Source organism: Coregonus lavaretus, assembly GCF_964263955.1.
Source record: "Coregonus lavaretus genome assembly, contig: HAP1_SCAFFOLD_156, whole genome shotgun sequence".
Taxonomy (NCBI): domain Eukaryota; kingdom Metazoa; phylum Chordata; class Actinopteri; order Salmoniformes; family Salmonidae; genus Coregonus; species Coregonus lavaretus.
In genome coordinates, this window is record NW_028164304.1 from 471,595 (window position 1) to 485,544 (window position 13,950).

The following is a 13,950-nucleotide window of genomic DNA, read 5'->3' on the forward strand; positions in this document are numbered from 1 at the left end:
TCCGGAGAACGTAAAACGTTTCACGAGCAGCGAGATAGCGAGAAGAAGAAAAATAATGAAAGGGTTGCTAGTCTGTCTCTCTTGACTTATAATTATATAATATTTATATTTTATAGAATTAAATACATTCGAACACCTTGCGGACATTTAAGTGAAATCGCAAGAGGCGTCTGAATCAACAGTTATCACCACAGCTAAAGTAAGTAGGTGGTTGTTTGCATGATGATAGCTAGCCTCGTTGCTAATGACGATAACTACTGTAGCTAGTTAGCTATTTTCCATTTCCTCGTTCCACCTAATTTGGGTTAACCGAAATTACGTTCCCCCTGAAACAAATGTGGTTCCATGTCAATGAGACTAGCTATAGCTAAATATCAATTAAATAAATGGCGCTGTAAGTTGGCCTGCTAGCTAGCTAACGTATCCAAGCAAGTAACGTTATTGCTTTTTCATCCAAATCATTTTTTTTGCATAGTTAGTTACCTAACGTTAGCTAACTAGATGTTAGCTGGATAGATGAAAGTTTATGGATGGATAACATTGCCCAATTTAACATTATGGGTGCTTGCTTTTGACAAAACAAACGCTAACTATCTAACGTTAGCTAGCTGACGTTATGGACATTACCATCATTGGATCAGTGTGTGAAAGCTAGTTAACGTCAATTTACACATCTACTGTAGGTAGCAAGCTAATCGATATGTCCACATTGTCATGAAGTAGCTTTTGTCTACGGAAGAAGGCTGTAATAACCAACGTCGCTGCTGGCATCGTTTAGCTCGTGGAAAAGCATATTCGCTGTTAACGTTAAATCAGTATTTTCCCTGTTAGTTAGCTAACTAGGTATGTCTTGTTATTTAAATTGTGTAGGCCTAACTATAGCCATTATTTTCTGGAGAAAATGATTAGACCTACAGTAGAATGATTCCTCATTTGATGTTAATCTGGCTACCTGAGACAAAATATATTGACGTATAGAATATAAATGACTTTATTTACAGTATATATGGACAAATATGCGTGCAAAGTGAGAAAAGACTGAGTGAGCCATTGAGGAAAAATGGAGCAGGTGAAATTCTTTACAACCTTGGGACATGAGTGTTTGCACCTTAGGCCAGCACAGAGGGTCAATCAGGGCGGGGTCATGATAATTTGTTTAACCCTTTCAACTTCTGTTCCATGGCATCTCAGCAATTTTTTTGGGGGGGTGGTTAGAACGAATCGATGGTATGCAGTCGTCTGTTTGTGCAACTCAAAAAGCATGTGAAAAAGTGTCATCTCATTTTCTGATGTTTTTTTGTAATGAAAACTAGTCTTGCCCAAACTGACAGTGGTTATGCAGATTATTGGCGTCTGTCTCAGGTTAACCACAAGGCCTATAGGAGGCACCAGGCCCAGCAAGTTGCCAGGGTTGTTCTCAACCCACTTTCTTCTATCCTTTTATTTATGACAGAACTCCCTCTTCTTGGTACAAAATAAAACAGACTAAACTCTATGGTTCTTTAAAAACCTACATTATGTACAATATTGTGTTTATAGTTTGCAAAATAAACAACTGTCTGAGTGACAACATAAGACCGTTTTTTCAAACATTACGACTGTTTTCCTCAAGAAAGTAAGTCTGCTTCATGTTTTGTTGCCTTTTATTATTATTTATTAATTTTTCTCCCCAATTTTGTGATATCCAATTGGTAGTCACTGTCTTGTCCCATCGTTGCAACTCCCATACGGACTCGGGAGAGGCAAAGGTCTAGAGCCATGCGTCCTCCGAAACACGACCCTGCCAAGCGACACTGCTTCTTGACGCACTCCTCGCTTAACCCGGAAGCCAGCCCCACCAATGTATCGGAGGAAACACTGTACAACTGGCGACCGTGTCAGCGTGCATGCTCCCGGCCCTCCACAGGAGTCGCTAGAGTGCAATGGGACAAGGACATCCCGGCCGGGCAAACCCTCCCCTAACCCGGACGATGCTGGGCCAATTGTATGCCGTCTCCGGGTCGCGTCAGGCTGCGACAAGCCCGGGATCGAACCCGGATGTGTAGTGACGCCTCAAGCACTGCGATGCGGTGCCTTAGAACGCTGCGGTGCCTTCCTTACTTCCTAGTATCGCAATACTGGGATCAGCCCGTGTCCCGGCAAGTTTTCTTTGAAAGCCTGCTTGGAAAAGTTGAATTGGCCAATGTTGTTGTTGTGGGGAACTTTGAAAGGAAGTCAATAGGGCTGATAAATTGCTTCAAGCTACAGTGCATGAGAGCAGACAGTGGAAGAAGCAGCTGTTAGCTGGCACTGCCACAGTGTGAATCCCTCCGTATTGCCTGACCCCCCCCCCATCAGGCTGATCTTTCCACTAAAGGTTAATGACTCTATTTAGAGCAGGGGTGTCAAACTCATTCCACGGAGGGCTGTGTCTGCTAGTTTTGTTATTTCCTTTCAATTCTGCCAATTAAGAAGTAGACAACAAGGTGAGGGGAGTTCTTAACCAATAAGGGACCTTCATTGATCTATAAAGTACAAGGGAGGAGTGAAAACCGCCCAGATACTCGGCCCTCCATATGAATTTGACACCTGTGACAAACTCATCCTAGAGGCCAGTCAGTAGCTAACCCTGTCCACACAGTTGCCACAGTGTTATTGTAGATATTTTTCACCAGTCTTGATCATTAAACACCCAACAGTTTGATAATGCAGCCTATTGTCTCAGCTACCTCAAGTGTAGACTAGAGTAGTACTTTATTGATCCCAACATGGGAAAATGTTTTATCACCACAGACAACAAGTATCAATAACATAGCCTACACATACTAAGACAACTGCACCGTAGGAGCATTAAAAGATGGTCCAATTTTATTTTTTATTTTTTTAAAGCTAAGATGCCGTTGTCTATCCTTTTCTGGGGAAACAAGCAATAACAACATTCGTAGCATGGACGTAATCATAAATCATCACATTCAAAGCCTGATGGCTATGAGTAAGAATATAGTATATACTCCTATTACAGGATTTCCCACCGCCTGGTGTCTGAAAAACACTTCTGATGGTGTCATGCACACATATAATGCCAAAAAAACGTAACTTAGCAGGAAAGCCATCAATGTTATGTTTTTTTTTTTTTTTTGCATCATATTTGTGCATGGCACCATCAGAAGTGTTTGTCAGACATCGGGCTGTGGGAAATCCTGTGTTGAAGTTAAAGGTTGTAATGCACAGATGGCTTAACTTATGGCAAAAGTCATAGAGACTTAAAGTAAAGTAACCTACACTGTTATCTGGGGGGGGGGGGAATCAACAAAACTGTTGTTAATGACAGTATTAATACAAGTTACTGTTAACCCACAACTAGGTTAGCAGCAAGTAGTAAATATCGACCCCCTAAACACATATGAAGGTCAATTTCCAATTTGATTATTGGACTGGAAAAAAAGTGGCACACTCATCTAATGGCAAAGTCATTAGATGAGTGGTCCTCTGTAGCTCAATTGGTAGAGCACGGCGCTTGTAACGCCAGGGTAGTGGGTTCGATCCCCGGAACCACCCATACGTAAAAATGTATGCACACATGACTGTAAGTCGCTTTGGATAAAAGCGTCTGCTAAATGGCTTATTATTATATTATATCTAAAGCAATAACACTAGTCATTTAGGTCTAGTACAACCATGCATGCACACAAGATCCAGCATGACTGTTGTGCAGCCTGATAGATGGCAATGATTATCCAGGCTGGGACTGGGTGAGTTGTCAGTCACCTCACCACCACCACCACTGCTGTCTTTGCTGTCCTGTGCTCTCCCTGTTTTGGGGGTTTATGTAACGGGAAGGCTGTGGAGCTGCCCTTGGGAGAGACTGGCTGTCTTTGATGCTGAGATGGAATCTGAGAAACTGAACATGAGTCACCGCACCGGGGCCCACACACACACACACACACGCACACACACACTACTCCAGCTTCACCCATGCCGCCATGTCTCGGCAAATCATCTATGCTTTTCAGGATTCATTGTGTTGATATACAAAAAAAATACATTGAGCGGTTATGAATGTGCAAACATAATTAGGTTGATCTGCAAACATAATTTGGTTCATGATGGCTCTTGGAAAAGGGAGCTAGCTTTGTAGGTCCATTGAATGTAGGCCTCGACTTAATCTGTTTTCCCTGTGTTGTCTCTTGACTGATCATTTTATGAAGTTAGACTCTACACGCCTCTGCTGTGCTATTGTAATTAATGAGCAAGAAAGCATTACTGACAATCAGGCTGTCTCAAGACAGTGTGATTGTGTTGACAATGATTAGGCCTGCTAACACAGACTCTCTCATGGGCAAGACATTGTGTTGAAGTCCAGGCTGTGTGTAAAGTTGTTATTCTGTTTCCCTGCTGAGCGACAACTTTATGTAATGGTTTACATAATAATCTCACTACCCACATCCTTGAATACAGCCAGTGGGTGTAATCTTCTAAGATGATTAAAATCACGACTTTCATTTTGTCTCCAGGGTCAAACCTCTGACTACATTTCATGTTGATTAGTATCTCTCTAGCAAGTCTTCGATGGTAGAGCGAGACATACAACAATGTACTATTCCGTTCACCTTTCTAATAGTAGACAATGATAATAAGTTGACTGTAGTTCATGTTTGACTTTGCCGTACCCAACGTATTTGTGTCTCCTTAAAGCTAAAATCCTTAGTTGAAACAATAACAAAGCTAACACCCAGCCTCTGTTTCGGTAAAAAGCTTAGAGAAATGTAAACACTCAAATTCATAGGCAGAGCTATTGATGGAAGAACTGGTCATCCATGATTTCAAAATTATAGTTTTAATTGAGTCTATACAGTGTTTGTTTACATGTACATTGTTTACAAACAGCTTTTAAAAAAGTTTTTAAAAGAGTTAAAGTATATTTTGGGTTCTGATGGGGTATGACACTTAATCTAAGCTCATGTGACATTTATAAGTTATAGTCATCAAGAATCAATGGGTATAAATCATTAAGTCAAAAAATTGATGTAGCAACTAAGGATTCTAGCTTTAATAAGCATGGTAGCTAACAGTCCAGCGTGCTCTGATTGTTGAAGTCTGTCCCATTCAGCCAGACAAATGATCTCGGTAGCTATATTTTCATATTGGCCAGGTGCCTCGTAGGACAGTCAGTCAAGATGAATTGATGGCCTGCTGGTAACACCAAAAGGCTAAGTCATAGATCACCTCCTTAAACCACCATGTCACTCAATGACATTGTACTGAGAGACGTCTCCTAATGTGTTTACTTCCTGCTTCCTCCCCAGGTCTCCTATCTCTTCCCTGGTCCCACCCTGATGTCGAGCACACTGGCCAGCCACCACAGTGATTGGTAGAGGGCGGTGAAGGGGCAGCCAGCGGCTAGGTGCCAGCCCTCGGCCCATGAGCGTTGTCGTGCCAGGCCTCAGCCGGTGCCAGTGACGGGGCTGTGGTGGGCACGGCCCGAGGCCTCTAACTGGATCCCTCGAAGCAGCAGCAGCCGCCCGGCGGCACCCGCAGTGCCATGGACCATCCAAAAGAGGGTGAGCGGCCGGCGAGGAGCAGCAAGGTGGCACAGGGGCGCAGCGGGCACTCCAGACCCTCCAGCTCCTCAGCCTCCTCCGGGGTGCTCATGGTGGGACCCAACTTCCGCGTGGGCAAGAAGATCGGCTGCGGCAACTTCGGAGAACTGAAGCTCGGTAAGAGAGTTTAACGTGATCTTTATAATGGTAGGCCTGTATTTCATGTTGAACCACCCAAGGACACTCGGCTTACATGGGAAACATAAACTGCTCAGTTGAACTGATCTTTTTTGTGTTGAACATTTCATATCATGTGTTGGCCGCTAGTGTTGCCATGATACCAACATTTTACTAACAATACGATACCAGACCAAGTATCACGATACTGAGTAGTATCGCGATACCACAGGGAAAACATTCAGTGGCTTTGCATCCTGTGGCCTAACTGATAAAACTACAACGTTTTGATTTGTAAAGTTTTAAATAGAGTATCTTCTTGCACATCACGATATAGCGTCAATGTCAAATATCACGATATTTGATTTAATCATATATCAGCCCAAGCCTATAAGTATCATGATGTTTTTGTACCGTGATATTAGCGTGGTAACAGTATACCGTGCAACACTATTGGCCACACAAGCCTCCCAAGCCCAGCATGGCTTATGTTGTCAATAGTGCTTTTATTTGGGCTCACGGGGATAGGCCTATATTGATACTGATTTATTCATGCCTGCTTCATAGTAATCACATGAATAATGCACATGATTTCAGTGGCTTTTCCTGTCCTATCATGGCCAGGAACATAAAAGCCATATTTCAGATGCTAAATTCATGACATTCTCACAATCCAATGACACGGAGGACTGAGGTTTATCAGCTTCAAAGTGTGTTATAACTGGTTATATTATAACCTCGCACATCAACACAAGACCGACACACAGACTGGCTCTGAGACCCATCAGTGCTAACATTGTGTTTGTGTACAGAATGTAGTATCACATGTGGCGCTCTGCTATGCTCCAAAAATCAATGGATGTCTGTTAATTGTAGATTAGCTAGTACACCTGATGGCCAAAGGCGGGGCCTGCTTGCTGAATGGAACATACTGGGGTCACCCCAATGATGTATATAAAACCTGGATTGCTGCTGCTATGTATTGGCCATTGAGAGGCTTTGAAGCCACCCGTCGGCCATATTGGCACTCCCCAGTAGGAGCAGTCCTCCAGAGGAATGAATGGAATTCTACAGTATTTAAATAAAATAAAAAATGAGAAATGTATTTAACTATTTTGTTGTAACATTAGTTATCTCAAAATTATACTTTAAGGAAAATTGTATGTATTTTTGTGTTTAGCTCACATAATATAATTTAAAATTATGCATAAGGTATCTGTAATATAATACATGTGGCAAAAAAACGAATGTAGACATTAATAAATTCATAAATAAATAGCTTCCAAAATATTTTTTGCAATGGTGGGGTAGTGCCAAGATGGCAGCACGGTGGCTTCAACACACCGCCCCCCAATAGTAATCTAGTGTATATATCAGTTATTGGGTCACACAAAAACCTCTGTCTAGATGGATACAAACACACACACTCCTTTTTCTTGAGGCTGGGCTGAAGTGCCCCTGAGCAACACAGAGTTCACTATTTTCCATGGCTTTTTTTGTCCTGCTCTGACACTGCTTTTGGAGATGGTCATTCACTATCTACTAGGCTAAACACCAAAACACTCAATTTAGGCTAGCCCTTCAGTAGGTTGAATAATAACCAAAGTGCTCTTATCTGAATGCCACCTCTCTCTGCTTTGTTTCAGGTAAAAATCTCTACACCAACGAGTATGTAGCTATTAAACTGGTAAGTACTCGTTCCTGTAAAAATAAACTACACTGAACAAAAATATAAATGCATCATTGTTGTTCCCATGTTTCATGAGCTGAAATAAAAGATTCCAGACATTTCCCATATACACAAAAAGCTTATTTCTCTCACATTTTGTGCACAAATTTGTTGACATCCCTGTTAGTGATCATTTCTCCTATCGCCAAGATAATCCATCCACCTGACAGGTGTGGCATATCTAGAAGCTGATTAAACAGCATGATCATTACACAGGTGCACCTTGTGCTGGGGACAATAAAAGGCCACTAAAATGTGCAGTTTTGTCACACAACACAATGCCACAGATGTCTCATGTTTTGAGGGAGTGTGCAATTGGCATGCTGACTGCAGGAATGTCCACCAGAGTTGTTTCCAGAGAATTGAAAGTTAATTTACTCTACCATAAGCTGCCTCCAACATCGTTTTAGAGAATTTGGCAGTACGTCCAACCGGCCTCACAACCGCAGACCACGTGTAACCACGCCAGCCCAGGACCTCCACATCCGGCTTCTTCACCTGCGGCATCGTCTGAGACCAGCCTCCCGGACAGCTGTTGAAACTATGGGTTTGCACAACTGAATAACTTCTGCACAAACTGTCAGAAACCGTCTCAGGGAAGCTCATCTGCGTGTTCATCGTCCTCACCAGGGTCTTGACCTGAGAGTAGTTTGGCGTCATAACCGACTTCGGTGGGCAAATGCTCATCTTCGATGGCCACTGGCACGCTGGAGAAGTGTGCTCTTCACGGATGAATCCCGGTTTCGACTGTACAGGTTTGCTGATGTCAGCGTTGTGAACAGTGCCCCATGGTGGGGTTATGGTATGGGCAGGCTACGGACAACAAACATAATTTTATTTGATCAATGGCAATTTGAATGCACAGAGATACCATGACGAGATCCTGAGGCCCATTGCCGTGCCATTCATCCGCCACAATCACCCGATGTTTCAGCATGGTAATGCACGGCGCCATGTCGCAAGGATCTGTACACAATTCCTGGAAGCTGAAAATGTCCAGGTTCTTCCATGGCCTGCATACTCACCAGACATGTCACCCATTGAGCATGTTTTTGATGCTCTGGATCGCCGTGTACGACAGCGTGTTCCAGTTCCCGCCAACATCCAGCAACTTCGCACAGCCATTGAAGAAGAATGGGACAACATTCCTCAGGTCACAATCAACAGCCTGATCAACTCTATGCGAAGGAGATGTGTCACGCTGCATGAGGCAAATGGTCACACCAGATACTGACTGTCATGTGAAATCCATAGATTAGGGCCTAATGAATTTATTTCAATTTACCGGTTTTCCTTATATGAACTGTAACTCTGTAAAATCCTAGAAATTGCTGCAAGTTGCGTTTTATTTTTGTTAAGTGTAAAACATATCATAACGCTTTGCAACATGCCAACATGTAGCATAAACATGTTATAGCCATCACATGCGTTTATATGATTCATTGTCTGCATGAGCGATTTGAATTTTTCCCCTATCGCATATTTTCATAAGAGCTTTCATATCTTGCGACATGCCCTTGATCCTAAACCAACACTGCAGTTAGCAGTGACTAAAAGGCCTGATATGTATAGGCTACAGTTAGCAGTGACTAAAAGGCCTGATATATATAGGCTACAGTTAGCAGTGACTAAAAGGCCTGATATATATATATAGGCTACAGTTAGCAGTGACTAAAAGGCCTGATATAGGCTACACGCGTAATGTCACTCATCAATAATTGAGCAAAGGCCTAGTGAGGCATGCATGTGACCCGCCTTGCTTTTACACTCCAGAGGACACGTCGCCTGAAAAACATCAGACTCTGCCTTTGAAGCAGAAGACTGTTTTTAAGTTGTTGACAGTCAACATGGCGAGCCCTGGTTGTAATTCCCCTGGAGGACACGTCTAGAGGAGATTGGGGGCTGTCGTATGAGGCAACTGACGGAAGCACTGCTCTGTATGCTTAGATTCAGGGCAGAGTGAATACATATCAATTGTAGCCTACTGAAGTCTTTCTTTACAAACTAATCTTTCTGAGGATTAATACTGAAAGGGAAATTAGACTTGTATTTTTTAGGTGGAAGTGACTAGGCCTAATTGTCAGCATACCACCCTGCATCCCACTGCTGGCTTGCCTCTGAAGCTAAGCAGGGTTGCCCGTAGTAGGTCCCTGGATGGGGAGACCAGATTCTGCTGGAAGTGGTGTTCGATGGCCCTCTGGTCTTACGATCAAATCCCAATGCTCCAGGGCAGTGAAGGGGACATTGCCCTGCATAGGGTGCCATCTTTCGGATGTGACATTAAACAGGTGTCCCGACTCTCTGTGGTCATTAAAAATCCCATGGCACTTGCCCCAGAGTAAGGTTGTTAATCCCGGTGTCCTTGCTAAATTCCCAACCTGGCCCCATTTCCATCATGGTCACCTAATCATCCCTCTCATTCCTAATTGGCATTTATCACCGCTCCACAATGCTAGCTGATGTGTGGTGAGCATTCTGGCACAAAATGGTTGTTTTCTCCTTACCATGTAAAGCGCTTTGAGTACCTCAGTTGGTAGAAAGGCGCTAAATTCAATCCATTATTATTTCATCATGGTGGAAACCATAGGTATAGAAGCCCTGACACATTGTCTATGGTAGAAAGACAACACGATTGACTTTATAATGTACAATGTGGAGGACTGAGAAGGTTTAGCGGCATCAGAGTGTGCTGTTATAACCTCCCAAATCAACACAACAACTGTCTCTTTGACCCGTCAGAGCTAACGTTGTGTTTATGTACAAAATCATACTAAACTAGGCGTGCGCCATCACGCGCATGTTGATTTTGTCCACCCACACCAGACGCAATCAGGACACGCAGGTTGAAATGTCAAAACGAACTCTGAACCAACTATATTAATTTGGGGACAGGTCGAAAAGCATTAAACATTTATGGCAATTTAGCTAGCTAGCTTGCTGTTGCTAGCTAATTTGTCCTGGGATATAAACATTGGGTTGTTATTTTACCTAAAATGCACAAGGTCCTCTGACAATTAATCCACAGATAAAAGGGTAAACCGAGTTAGTTTCTAGTAATCTCTCCTCCGTCAGCCTGCTTCTTCTTCTTCTTTGGTCTTTATATGGCGGTTGGCAACCAACTTTAAGGTGCATTAACACCACCAACTGGACTGGAGTGTGGACCTAATTTAATCATTCAATCACCCACATGGGTATATGCTCCTAAAAACCAATGAGTAGATGGGAGAGTCGGGACTTGCAGCACGTCAAACATCACAAATCGAACCAAGTTCTATTTTAGCGCCTGTCTACGCAGATGCTCGTTGGCGTGCACAATGATTTAAATAACATGTATGTGTACATTTTATTTTTGCAATGCTCTCGTACGTAACGCGAGCGGTGTGGTCAGCATGTAACGCAGAATTCTCTGTTTTTCACCCAGGGAAAAAAAATGATAAAACGCATAAATATCTTACTGTATTTTTGTAAACCTTATTGTAATTTCTGCTGTCATCAGACTAATTTTGTGCTTCAGTTGCAAGTCTCCTCTCAGGGTGAGAATTCACACGAACGGGCGTTCTATCAGCAGACAGCTCTCTGACTGATGTTTAGCTACTTTTCTCTGGTAAAATGCAAGATTAACATCAAGTAAAACATTTAGGAAATGTAGCTGGCTGCATTCTTTCTATGATAAACATTAGAAATATGATGACCATGCATAGTTTTTTGCAACAAAAAAAACGTGGTATTTCATTGTAAGCTCATTTACTTGTGTGGCTGCCAGCCAAAAAGCATTGCACTTCTGTTGTCATCTGATGAAAATGATGCTATTTTCTGCCGAATATGTTGCACTAATGTGTTTTTGCTGAAGGAAAACTATAGTTGCACTCCCCGGACAACTTTTATTGAAGCAAAAAAACACTTGACTTTCAATATAAAACGCAGGTGAAATTATTTAAAACAGATTTTTTGAAAATGCTGATTTCTGAACTCTAACGCGACCCCTGTAAAGGATACCTGTTAGCATGTATTGAAGTTAGTAGGCCAAATGCTCTTCATACATCACAAGCTAGGCTGGGATATGTGTGGCACGATGGTACCTTGGCAGGACTGTTCTGGACAAGCAGATAAATAGTAGCTGGTGGAAATGAAGTTAGCAAAACTCATTCCAATTTAGGTGTGCCTCCAAAAGCCGTGGCACAGGAAATTACTCATGCCATTATAATAGCTCTCCAGGTGGCTATAAATTGCTGTACTACCAAAAATATGAAGTTCGCAAAACGGTCTCATTCCAATTTAAGTCAGCAATTTGAACCCAAATGCTGCGGAAAAACTGCCAGTCAGTAAAAGGGTGTGTTCTTTTCCCATTGTTAATTGAAGTGCTTTGTTGTACCCTGTCGCGCAGGAACCAGTCAAGTCGAGGGCACCACAGTTACATTTGGAGTACCGGTTCTACAAAACATTAGGAAGTACAGGTAAGGTCACGCTCTGGATTATCTTAATTCCTGTTCCCCGGTGGTGTGGTGTTGTGTTGCTGCATGACAATCACTCAACTGTTTTTGGTTGATTTAACAACAAAAAAAGTACTGTATGGTACCCCCTGTATATAACCTCCCTACTGTTATTTTATTTTACTGCTGCTTTTTAATTATTTGTTATTTTTATTTTTTCTTAAACTGCATTGTTGGTTAAGGGCTTGTAAGTAAGAATTTCACTAACGTCTACACCTGTTGTATTCGGCGCATGTTGCAAATACATTTGAAAAGATCTCAAATGACATAGACGTTGATATAAAGGATTATAATCCGTCGTGGTTGGCGTCATCAACCGAGACTACTATGATCATAACGTAGTGGAAAGGTGCACAAGCTGTGGTCACACGCCTGCAATGGGAGTTTGGGCTTGTAGGACACATGAAGCACAACAGACATTATTCACAAGACGGGCACTATACCTCATATGTTGGTTTGGACACTAGAATGTGGGTTTGCCAGGGAGGGAGAATCCAGAACAGGAAGGAAAGGCTATCCCCCTATTTCTCGCCCATACAACTTGAAGCCCCCCACCACCAGGTGCAGCAGAAAGCCACTTCCTTTACCCAATGCTGATAAGACTGGCCTAATGTGCCTGGGAACTGCTGGCCTGATTGTCCGTGTGTCTGTTTTCTGGGGAGGAAGATAAGTGACTGTGGAGAAATGATGCATGGCTACGACAAGCCCTCTCCTTTGTCTCTGTGAGCAGCCGGTGGAGTTTGATCTTGGCGGTTGCATCCCCCCCCCCCCCCCCCCCTTCCCCCCTATTCAGGAAGTGCTGTCATTCGTCACTACCAACACCTAGCAGAGATGTGACCCTTATCTCTACAGGTTATGGGTGTGACATACGCACAGGCTGCACGTTTAAATGCCAACTGTGCTAGCTACGGGTCATTGCTAAGCACTACCTCAACGTTTAGAGAGAAAGTGTGCGATGCTGAGGACTAAGTTGCGCTCTCAGTTCTGGTTGCTATCATGGAGGCCTTTTCTGTGTGACGCCTTCATATTTTACACCCATAAAAAAAAGGGGGTCCTGAGACCTGTTAATACAACAAGTGTATGAATTGCCTGTTTTGTCTAAAGGTCTCCAACTAGCAAGTTCTGCATTCAGATAACATGTTTTTAAAAATGCATGTGTTTTTAAGCAAATAGGCCTAAACGATTTGGACATCAGCCAAAACAATAATTTCCCCAAAGTCATTGGTGCTTTTCCAGATGTTGATGCCTATATGTTTCACACTGTTTGAATCAGCTTCAGAAGAGGAGGAATTTGAGTTTGTTCAAATCTTGCCTAAATATTCAAAAGATGCTCGCTGCTGTTGCTTTTTGGGGTGGAACAGTTACTAGTTTATGCTGTACAGCCCATGGCAGAAATGTTATCCCCAAAAGTTCATGCAGGTTTCACTTACAGGCTCACAAATCCCCCTAATAACATCCCCACCCAGACATCCAGGAGGTTGAAAAAGTGTCTCCATTTCTCATCAAATAGTATTCATGACACATTTTCAACCGTCTGTGACTCCATTTTCCTCAACCCCCTCTTACACCAGCCACTGGCAGGAATCTTGTGAAGACGTAATAACCATTATAGAAGGTTGGATTAAGGGAAACACTCATTTTTTCCCCTCCCTGAGTATCTGAGGAAATGGGTGGAAACCCACACACCGAGACACAATAGAAATGAAGGGATCTTTTAATAGCTGCTCTAAAAATTTCCTATTAAACCATGGTGAAAACAGTGCTTTTTCATTGGGGTTTTATTGTAGGGAAAGCAGTAAAGCTCTACCGAAGGTCATTCTTCCAGAAATGGAGATAGGATATGTCCTTGTCAGACTCACACCAGCCAACTATGGAGCAGACTAGTGCACAAGCCAACAACATCAATTGCCAACGAAGAGTAGGTTGCTCTTTGTGTTTCATTATTAGGTGTTTTAAGATTAGGCTTCAAAGGTCAAGCACGTCATTTTTTTATAATACAGAACCACTTCTTATTGGACTTCCATTGTCCTTCAAG

At 42.7% G+C, this 13,950-nt stretch overlaps 1 protein-coding gene across 2 annotated transcripts in view; it reads left to right on the forward strand.

Annotated features, from left to right (window-relative positions):
• The first annotated feature begins 94 nt into the window (after window positions 1–94).
• Window positions 95–13,950, forward strand: part of LOC311117224 (casein kinase I) — a 46,040-nt gene continuing 32,184 nt past the window's right edge. For both annotated transcript variants that reach the window (XM_084192200.1, XM_084192201.1), the window contains exons 1-4: window positions 95–199; window positions 5,286–5,696; window positions 7,343–7,383; window positions 11,810–11,879. In XM_084192200.1, the coding sequence (XP_084048326.1) occupies window positions 5,522–5,696; window positions 7,343–7,383; window positions 11,810–11,879 (286 nt within the window). In that variant the 5' untranslated portion in view covers window positions 95–199; window positions 5,286–5,521. The remainder of the gene's footprint in view (window positions 200–5,285; window positions 5,697–7,342; window positions 7,384–11,809; window positions 11,880–13,950) is intronic.